General features: G+C 50.0%; 1 protein-coding gene across 1 annotated transcript; it reads left to right on the forward strand.

Annotated features, from left to right (window-relative positions):
* The first annotated feature begins 412 nt into the window (after positions 1-412).
* Positions 413-1,759, forward strand: ABHD16B (abhydrolase domain containing 16B). The gene has a single exon (XM_073309340.1). The coding sequence runs from the start codon at positions 413-415 to the stop codon at positions 1,757-1,759; it is 1,347 nt and encodes a 448-aa protein (XP_073165441.1).
* Positions 1,760-10,944: the final 9,185 nt, after the last annotated feature.

Genomic DNA, 10,944 nt, shown 5'->3' on the forward strand with positions numbered 1-10,944 from the left:
CACATGGTCATGCCTTTAGAAGACACCTAGTGGTATTCAGTGATAACTGCACCCCTGGTTTGCCAGTTGGTAGCTGATCCTCGCACTCAGTGAAGCGCGTGCTCACAATGGAGACTGACCCCACTCATTATTACGCTGCCTTGATTACCTGGCATGGGGAGACCATGGAGGAAGTGCCCTGTGCATTTCTCGGAGACATTGCTGGGCTTACATCGGCTTAAAGGGGCACGTCATGGCGGAAGGGCTGTAACCCAGCTAATTAACCCGGAGCTGCCGCTGACATCTGCTGGGGAACCTCTCCAATGGAGGCCCTTGGCGGCAACTTGCCCTGTGATTTCTAGCTTTCTTGGAGCCCCTTTCCTTGTGCCCTTTCTGTTTCCTTCTTGCATGGACGAGGTCCTCAGCTCCCCCTATGTGCATTATATGCTTCACTAAAGCTCTTGGCCACGTGTTTAAAACATATTTGATGGCCAATTACAACTTTGAGTTCAGGAGCTGGCCCGTGGACTTCCGATGGGATGAGGCAGGCGACAAGGATAGCAGCCCCGGCCACCGGGCTGCATCCCAGACCACAGCCAGAAAGGGTCTGCTGAGATCAGCTCTGCACGGAGGGCCTAGGACCACCCAGTGTAACTACCTCCGCAAGATGAAGCAGTTGCCTGGCCAGCTGGTCTGTTATATGGTGGCTCACTCCTTAGGCCGGTGGCTGCTTTACCCAGGCTCCCTGTACCTCATGCAGAAAGCCCTGCTGCCTTTACTGGTGAAGGGGCAGGCTCGCCTGTTGGAGGAGTTTCACGGGAAGCGGGCCAAGCTGGTGGCTCGTGATGGGAACGAGATCGACACCATGTTTGTGGACAGGAGAAAGAGCTCAGGGATGGAGGAGGAGCAGCGAGGGAAGCAGCTGGTGATCTGCTGCGAGGGGAATGTTGGTTTCTATGAAGTGGGGTGTCTCTCCACCCCACTGGAGGCTGGCTACTCGGCCCTGGGGTGGAACCACCCCGGCTATGCTGGGAGCACGGGCCTGCCCTTCCCACAGAATGATGCCAACGCTGTGGACGTGGTGATCCAGTATGCCATCTGCCGCTTGGGTTTTCGGGTGCAAGACATCATCCTCTATGGCTGGTCCCTGGGGGGCTACACAGCCACCTGGGCTGCCAAGACCTACCCGGAGCTGGGGGCCTTGGTGCTGGACGCCACCTTCGACGACCTGCTCCCCCTGGCCCTGAAGGTCATGCCCAAGAGCTGGACCAAGCTGGTGGTCCGGACGGTACGGCAGCACTTCAACCTCAACGTGGCTGAGCAGCTCTGCCGCTACCCGGGGCCGGTGCTGCTGATCCGGAGGACTGAGGATGAGGTCACCACCACCCGCATCAGTGCCGCAGACCAGCTCGCTGACATCAGGTCCAACAGAGGCAATGAGCTGCTCCTGCAGCTGCTGAAGTCCCGCTACCCCGAGGTCATGTCCTGGGAAGGGGAGGCGGCCGTCCGCCACTGGCTGCGAGCCTCCAACCCCAGGCAGGAAGAGGCCGTCTGCAGGCGCTTTGAGGTGGATGATGACTGGTGTGTCAGCAAGTTGCAAGGCTACAAATCCTGTCTCGGAGGTGAAGACAGCTTCCCCTGGAGGGTCGGGAGGGATGTGACCCCTAGGAGAAGGCAGCAGCTGGCCTTGTTTCTGGCCAGGAAGCACATGAAGAATGTGGAGGCCACACACTGGTCTCTCTTACTGCCCAATGAATTCCAGATGCCCTGGAAGCTGTAGCTGGGGAGTGGTGGGGAGATTTTCCCAGGAGAGAGAAAGAGGGACTTAACAAGCTGGGTTTCCCTCTTCAATATGCTCATTGTGTGCGTTTCCAATTATTCCCATCTGAGCACCCAGTAAAGGTGAAGTGACAAGCTCTGCAGGCTCCGAGGGGCTTTATTTCACCCAGCGGGGAGTGGATGGATGCAAAATAAAGTGGTTAAAAGATCACACAACATTGAAAATGATTAGCAACTACTAGCGGGTCTCTAGGAACCTGTCGCAGGCCGGGGAGGAGGAGCTGACTGGTTTTTCATCCCGTCCACTTACCCACCTTGTCCATCTCCCGCCCTCTCAGCTGCTGCCCTGCGACAGAGTGTTGTTGAGCATGGAGTTGTGACTCATAGACCTGAGAAGTGGGATTGTGACATCACTGTGCTGAGTGGTGGGACTGGGACAGCAGTGGTGAATTACCCCACCCACGCTGTCGTCCATCTGCCATTCCCCTGCTCGTCCCTTCTCCCACTGGGCATGTGGCCTCCTGGGAGTGGGACGGCAGAGCCACATCATCACACGGGAGGGGTCTAAGCTGGATGGGACGCCTATCGTGGTTGGAATATTTCGCAGCTAATTGTCACATTGCATTTGAAGCACCAGATTTTGTATAAACCAGTCAACGTTTGGTATAGATGGGAAAGAGACGAGTTTGTCCTCACACTAGGGCCTGTCATTCGCTTAACGCCTCCTGCAACCTTGGTGTGGGACTGTGGGAGGTGTTTGTGAGTGGTGGGGGTGGTAAATTTTAAAGACTTGATATGTGGGGTGACAGGTTTCAGAGTAACAGCCGTGTTAGTCTGTATTCGCAAAAAGAAAAGGAGGACTTGTGGCACCTTAGAGACTAACCAATTTATTAGAGCATAAGCTTTCGTGAGCTACAGCTCACTTCTTCAGATGCATATCGTGGAAACTGCAGCAGGCTTTATATATACACAGAGAATATGAAACAATACCTATTCCCACCCCACTGTCCTGCTGGTAATAGCTTATCTAAAGTGATTTCCAGCACAAATCCAGGTTTTCTCACCCTCCACCCCCCCACACAAATTCACTCTCCTGCTGGTGATAGCCCATCCAAAGTGATAACTCTTTACACAATGTGCATGACAATTAAGCTGGGCTATTTCCTGCATAAATCCAGGTTCTCACATCCCCCCCACCCCCATACACACACAAACTCACTCTCCTGCTGGTAATAGCTCATCCAAACTGACCACTCTTCAAGTTAAAATCCAAGTTAAACCAGAACATCTGGGGGGGGGGGGGGGTAGGAAAAAACAAGAGGAAACAGGCTACCTTGCATAATGACTTAGCCACTCCAAGTCTCTATTTAAGCCTAAATTAATAGTATCCAATTTGCAAATGAATTCCAATTCAGCAGTTTCTCGCTGGAGTCTGGATTTGAAGTTTTTTTGTTTTAAGATAGCGACCTTCATGTCTGTGATCGCGTGACCAGAGAGATTGAAGTGTTCTCCGACTGGTTTATGAATGTTATAATTCTTGACATCTGATTTGTGTCCATTTATTCTTTTACGTAGAGACTGTCCAGTTTGACCAATGTACATGGCAGAGGGGCATTGCTGGCACATGATGGCATATATCACATTGGTGGATGTGCAGGTGAACGAGCCTCTGATAGTGTGGCTGATGTTATTAGGCCCTGTGATGGTGTCCCCTGAATAGATATGTGGGCACAGTTGGCAACGGGCTTTGTTGCAAGGATAAGTTCCTGGGTTAGTGGTTCTGTTGTGTGGTATGTGGTTGTTGGTGAGTATTTGCTTCAGGTTGCGGGGCTGTCTGTAGGCAAGGACTGGCCTGTCTCCCAAGATTTGTGAGAGTGTTGGGTCATCCTTTAGGATAGGTTGTAGATCCTTAATAATGCGTTGGAGGGGTTTTAGTTGGGGGCTGAAGGTGACGGCTAGTGGCGTTCTGTTATTTTCTTTGTTAGGCCTGTCCTGTAGTAGGTAACTTCTGGGAACTCTTCTGGCTCTATCAATCTGTTTCTTTACTTCTGCAGGTGGGTATTGTAGTTGTAAGAAAGCTTGACAGAGATCTTGTAGGTGTTTGTCTCTGTCTGAGGGGTTGGAGCAAATGCGGTTGTATCGCAGAGCTTGGCTGTAGACGATGGATCGTGTGGTGTGGTCAGGGTGAAAGCTGGAGGCATGCAGGTAGGAATAGCGGTCAGTAGGTTTCCGGTATAGGGTGGTGTTTATGTGACCATTGTTTATTAGCACTGTAGTGTCCAGGAAGTGGATCTCTTGTGTGGACTGGACCAGGCTGAGGTTGGTGGTGGGATGGAAATTGTTGAAATCATGGTGGAATTCCTCAAGGGCTTCTTTTCCATGGGTCCAGATGATGAAGATGTCATCAATATAGCGCAAGTAGAGTAGGGGCTTTAGGGGTGCTCAGCACAGGGCTCTGGGAGACAGGAGCAAGAGCGATGACCTGGGAGATTAGAGAATCTCTGTAGGGAGAGGAGTGGAGAGATGGGGAGAACTGGGGCTCTCTAGGGAATGGGATGAAGGTCTCAGGGAGGTGTGGGGAGGATGTAGCTTTTTAAGACCAGACAGGGTGACATTAAGTCACATTCATGTAAAACTGCTCCGTAATGCTAGACATAATTGATGGAACACCCCAGGCATGACCCACACCCTGGTAGCCTCTGCAGGGCCTGAGGGAGGGGGTGAGTATAGGAGGCACCTTACAGGAGCTGATGCTGTCACAAAGGGCATGGTGAGTCTCCATGGGGGCTGGCTGGCCCCCAAGGGGAGGCAGTGGGGTAGAGGCAGCAGGGGTTGCCAGAGGGGAGAGCAGGGTGGACCGAGAGCAGCCTGCCACATCTTTGCCCTTACTGCAGGAATCTCGTGCTGCAGCCAGGGAGTGGATACAGGTGGCCGGCAGCTCTTTGGAACCCACCAACCCATCTTGTGGCCTCTTCTGGGGGAGCAAGAGCTCCTCATGTGGGGAATCACTCCCCTACCCCCACTAGGCAGTAGCAGGCAGCTGCGATTGCTTGCCACCAGCAGGAGCAGCAGACGTGGTAAGTGTCCGAAGAAACTGGGGCTTTGGATGGAAGAGGACAGGGCCACTAAAGACCCATGGGTGGAGCAGAAGGGAAGCACCGCTGGACGGCAGGGTAAAGAGAGTGTGACTTCGGTTGGAGAGGGCATTTGGGGTTCCTGGCTGGAGGGCAGGTTGCGGGGAAGTCTGCAGGGAAGAGAGGATTGTGTACAGCAGGCCTTGGTGGCAGGGACTGCTGAGTTCCGCTCCTAGTCCTGGAAAAATTACTTAGGGCCAAGTCCTGTGGCCCAAATAGGGACTGCAGCAGGTCCAGAATGCTGCAAACATGAACCATGCAGATCTCCCAGCCAAACCATATCCTGGGGGAAAGGGACAGAGGCCTTAGTGGCGGCTGGGGAGTGGCTCTGCTGCCTTGATGGGGAGATTGTGACCTCCCCAGCATGGAACCCCTTCCCCTGGACTGTGTGCTAGTGAGAAGATATGGCCATCCACCACTGTGTGCCTCAGTTTCCCCATCCCAGATGGGATAATAACACTTGCTCCCCCTCCTCACACTGGTGTTTTAGAGATGTTGAGTTAATTCTTAGATGCTTTGGAAATGTGCAGTGCTAGGCAACAGTGATATGGCCCTATCAGCCGACAGGACTTGCTCTATTTGCTTTTTATGAGTGCAGGCCAAGATGGCTTTATAGGGCCCCTTATCAGGCCCTCGCCCTTTCCAGCAGAGGGGGAAGGATGGGAGAGAGCGGTACTGGATGGGCATGGCAAGTGGGCAGTGAAATCTAGGTCAGGGTTTTCTTTTAGAGGGGCACTGAGCCCAATTCATTTCTGATTCCAAGGGACTCAACAGACTAGAGAGAGTCTGCCTGAGCGCAGAACAGACGCGGAGAAATGACAGACTGGAAAGGCTTGTGCCCACCTGGAATGGATTCTGGGTCTGTCCCATGGTCTGGAAGCAGCTGGTGCCAACAGGAGCCTGAGCCCTGGGCAAACACTGGCTTCTGATTTCAGAGAGGGGGGGCAGGTGGCAGAAGTGCAGTGCACATCTACTCCTAAGGCTGTGGGTTTCATTTGCTGCAGCTAGTGCAGCTAGAAAACAAACAGGTCTCACAGCTGATGAAGAAGGAAGTTTTGTGGCTAGACTCTGGCTGAGCAGGGCTGGCATAAGGTGTGCTGCCCCGCGGAGCCCTCTGCTTTCTCTAGACATGTAGCAGGCCCATGGGACGTGGGCTAGATTCCACCTGCCTCTCAGAAAGCAATGGGATGTTCCCTTTGCCCTTCAAGGCTTGCCTCCCCGCCTTCTCCCTCTCCATTCCCAGCTGCTCTTGAAGCGCACTGCCCAGTTGGGAAGCACTGTGTGTGCATGTGTGTGTCAGGGATTAGATGTGTGGAAGGGGAGAGTACACACCGCTCCTGTGGGGGCGTAGGAATAAATTATCAATTATACATTCTCTGCTCATGGCCCCATGTGCAGGGAACTGAAAGACAACAGGGTCCAGGCTTGATGCAAATGTCACGGTTTGCTGTTGAATAGCAGAAAAGGCGACAAACCCACACAGATGACAAACACCACAACAGTAAAAAGGGAACTCCGGGACGGTCTGTAGCGAGCCGGTCTGTGGTGGCGAGAGTGAGCTAATGCTTCTGAAAAGGGCTGTTTGGAAGTTTAGAAATGAACACATCCCAAAGGGGAGGCACGTACACTGCACAGCGCTGGCGGCCCTGCATCCTGGGCGCTGCTGGAGTAAACTGTGCTCTTAGGAACCAGCTTTAAGGGAACGCTGTCAGGTTCATCTGGTTACAACTCTAGCTGTCAATATCAATATCCATCCCACCTGCAGAGATGAGTTAGACAGCAAAGCCAGGGGATACACTGTAGTTACCAGGCAACCTGGTCGGGTCACCTGCACTCTGCCCACAAATTCATTTCCAGCCCATCTAGCGGCTTCGGATAGATGCCATTTCAAATACAAAAAATCAGCCTGGCACAAAAATGGTTTCTTCTTCCCCCCAGATGTGGAGTTGCACCTTCCCTCCCTCAAAACTTCACTGTCCAGTGGGGCAGAACAGGGACTAATCAGTGCAGCACCTGGGACAGATTTAAGGCCCAATGTCCTGAGATCCAGTGAAACTAGAAACAGAAGCTTTATACCATTGGAAAGGGAGAGAGTCCCAGCTTCCCAGTGGGACACACACAGCTCTTGCTCCTACCTCTGGAGATACTGGACTTTAAAGTAGTACATTTATGTACAGCAAAGCTATCTGAGGTAATGGTAGGGTGCTTTATGGCTCCTCCTGAGCCCTGTACATCCGTGTTCATGTGGCCAGATTTTCAAAAGAGCTCAGTTCCTGACTAGGCATCTCAATGAAGTGGCCAGATTTTCAAAAGGGCTCAGCACTCAGTGGCCCCCTCCCATTGTTTTCATTGGGAGCTTTTGGGTGCTGGGCTGTTTTAAAATCGGGACCATACTAACTCAGGCACATACCTACATCGATGGAGGGATGCAAAAAATAGTCCCAATACAAAATGTTAAGCTCCCTACAACATTTTTAAAAAACGTTTTCTGTAAACTATCCAGCATGTGCAGGATGTGTGTTGATGTGGCATAAAGGAGCTTTGGGCACTCATTTGGGATGACCTGCATAAGTTCTTGGTGACCTCGCCTCTCGTGAATAATGGGGTTATTACAAACTCATCCTGAGAAAACTTTTATACGCCACTGCACCATCATGTAGCCTTGCATGTGTTCCTATTGGAAATAATGTTGGAGAACGAATGCACTTTCCACCTTTTCTATTTGCTTGCCTTTTTACATGTGCCTTATCTTGGGCAATGAAAACAGACTAGTGGCAGAAAATCAGAACGTGAAACTGACTAAAAACAAAAATACAACTGACTAGATATTTCAACACACCAAATGGCAAAAATAAAGAAAAATGCAACCGACGAGCCCTTTCCTGATCCCCTTTCAACTGTTATCAGGCTCTTTTCAGCAAAGGAGAAACTGACTGAGGCACTGATCCTGCAAACACTTTGGCATGTATTCAAGTTTAAGCCTGTGAGCAGTCCCACAGAAATCGAAGTTAAACATGTGCAGGGTTGCAGCCGACCTGTTTGACAGGGAAACCATGAAACCGAGTATAAGCAAAGTGCTGCCAACAGCATAAAGGGAACACAGTGAAAATAGAAAAGAGTGTTCTTTTCCTGCTAACTCCTTTCAGTTCTCTGCAGCTTTGTGTTACTTCTAACCAGAATAGAGCATTTTTACATAGAAGTGGGATTTTCACGACACTGATGCCCCTTTAATGTTTGTGAAGAGCACTGAAATGCTCAGCTGGAAAGTTCTATAAGTATTATCATCATTTATTATTAATAAAGCCATTCTTTTTAACAAAACCTAAATTTCTGACCTGGCAGTGGCCTTTTGGTATGATACAGAAGAGCATGTTGCTATATATTCTGTGCTCTGCTTCTCGGTAACTGGGGTATTTCCTACATATAGAGTCTCTGCACATGTCACACACAAACGCACATACAAACATAGAGCAAAAACCTCATTTTTCAGAGATATTTTTTTCTCTCATTGGATGTTTGTGTGTCCTTAAGACATGGAGGGTTAGCAAAGGGATCTGCATTTCTTAGGGAGGTCCTGATCACTATGGGAGTTCCAAATCCTCTGGCGACTAATGGGCAGGATGACTGGAAATGTTTCATTGTGAATTAATGAGCCACCCTGAGAGTTCATTCCCTCTTGGGAAGGAAATGTAGAATTCCACTTGGCAGGGAAGAAGTTTGTCTCGTTGCGGTCACATGGTATGGAAGCCATATGGTTGCTAACGGCAAAGTTGTCTTGAAATGACCTTTGTGGTCCTGCATAAAGGCTGATAATGAAGGCACAAGATGTAAAGACAACAGCTAGCTGTGGGTTCTCCTTGTGGCAAGTAAAGTCCTAGATTAAGAGAGCTTTGCTATTTTCAGTGGTGCTGGGGTATGACTCCTTTGTGAAGGGTTCTTACAGAGGAAGAGATGGCTTACAGTAGTTATGCAATGACTGGAGCAAGGGGGCCCTTTGAAAACAGAGAAGGAAATATGGATCAGAGTAAAATGGATTTTCCTATTAATTCTTTTTCGGGTGGTGGAAGAAGGGGTATTTCCAATGACGAAGGACAAGGTGGGGATTTTTTAAACGGAACCACATCATGGCTTTGGCTCATACCTAGGTCACAATTGGGGTGGAACAATAATAAAAATAACATAAATAGCACTTGTCCTGGCAAGTGGGCAGAGAGGATTCTCTTGCTGGTGCTGCCACCTCCCCTTCAAACAAGGACATAGCAAGCAAGAATTGGAAGAGGCTGAAAGAAAAACAGCCGTGGCCAGCTCTTTTTGCTTTGCCCTTTCTTCTCCACCTCCCAATTCTCAGCCAGACGTGGCTGGAGGGCTGGATGAATGTGTCTTCTGTATGAAATATATCTCCTAAAAATGCAAAGAAAATTACACACTGGGCCTAAAAACAAGGTTTACTGGATTTGGGAAGAGTATTTTTTTTATTATTGTATCAGCTTTAATGAATGTACATGTTGCCCTGCGAGGTACAGCTCACTTCATCGGATGCATTCAGTGCATGCCTTGCTTACAGACAGCCCCCCAACCTGAAGCAAATACTCTCCAGCAACCACATACCACACAACAAAAACACTAACCCAGGAACCTACCCTTGCAACAAAGCCCGTTGCCAATGACCACATATCTATTCAGGGGACACCATCATCGGGCCTAATCACATCAGCTACACTATCAGAGGCTCATACACCTGCACATCTACCAAAGTGATATATGCCATCATGTGCCAGCAATGCCCCTCTGCCATGTACATTGATCAAACTGGACAGTCTCTTGTTACAGTGTGTATGATAACACCCATTGTTTCATGTTCTCTATGTATATAAATCTCCCCATTGTATTTTCCATTGAATGCATCCGATGAAGTGAGCTGTAGCTCACGAAAGCTTATGCTCAAATAAATTTGTTAGTCTCTAAGGTGCCACAAGTACTCCTTTTCTAAATGGCATAATGTATCTCTTCCATCTTATACTTCTTTGATAGGGTGTTTTTGATAATCAGTGCTAGTTTGGGGCTATAGAATAGCAAACTGAAATGTTAGGTGTCCCAACTGCGTTATAGGGTTGTTGCTGTTAGGTTTGTTTCATAATCTGGGAAATTGGTATAACTACTCAGACAGCATATAGTGGGAGCTGTCAATTCTCCTCTCCCAGTAGCACCCTGACAAGTGGCAGGCCCACAGAAAGCTGACTGTATTTCTGATGGCACGGCCTTTACATTGGCTACTGCTCAGGTTGCAAGCCAGCAGAACATGATGATATTTTGCCTCTAGGCACTTCTCAGCATAACGTATCTGAGTTAAGCTTTATCGCTGAGGCAGAGAAGCATTAGCACCATTCCAGAGATGCAGAAACCGAGGCAAAGATGGCTAGATTCAGCTGTAGTGTAAGTGACTTTAGTGGGCTGAATTTGGTCTGCAGGGGTGAAGAGACTTGCCAAAGATCATGCAGAGCTAGGAATAGAACCCAAGGGTTGTGCTGATTCCCCATCCACTGCTGCCCCTATTCAGTTCTGCACTGGGGCTTGGAGTGGCATATTGTTCTGGTTCAATGTGGCCTACTCAGCTGCACAAGGGAGCAGCCCGTGCAGGGCTGGAGCCCAACTCGACTGCACTGTGGGATAAGTTAATGGGTCTAATACGCAGGAAAGCCATGGCCTGCAGAGGCTGAAAAATGCTACAGATGTGCACAGTGCCCCCACATGGACTCAAGAAGCTCCCCAGGGCAGTCAACTATCCAGAGGTACCCCTGTGCTGGGCACGAACACAGCCACAAAGTAGCCGCTTGCCTGGCAGAGGAGCAGGAGCATCCTTTGCTCCAAGTCCCCCAAGTTCCCAACAACCCCTAACCCTTTCCAGCCCAACGACCCCTAGCCCCTCCAGCCCCCCAAGTTCCCAACAACCCCTAACCCTTTCCAGCCCAACGACCCCTAGCCCCTCCAGCCCCCCAAGTTCCCAACAACCCCTAGCCCCTCCAGCCCCCCCAAGTTCCCAACAACCCCTAAC

The sequence above is a fragment of the Lepidochelys kempii genome, chromosome 13 (genome assembly GCF_965140265.1).
Source record: "Lepidochelys kempii isolate rLepKem1 chromosome 13, rLepKem1.hap2, whole genome shotgun sequence".
Lineage (NCBI taxonomy): Eukaryota > Metazoa > Chordata > Testudines > Cheloniidae > Lepidochelys > Lepidochelys kempii.

Bases quoted from the DNA above. Each gene is read 5' to 3' on its own strand.
- ABHD16B (XM_073309340.1), top strand. From the start codon at position 413: ATGTGCATTATATGCTTCACTAAAGCTCTTGGCCACGTGTTTAAAACA.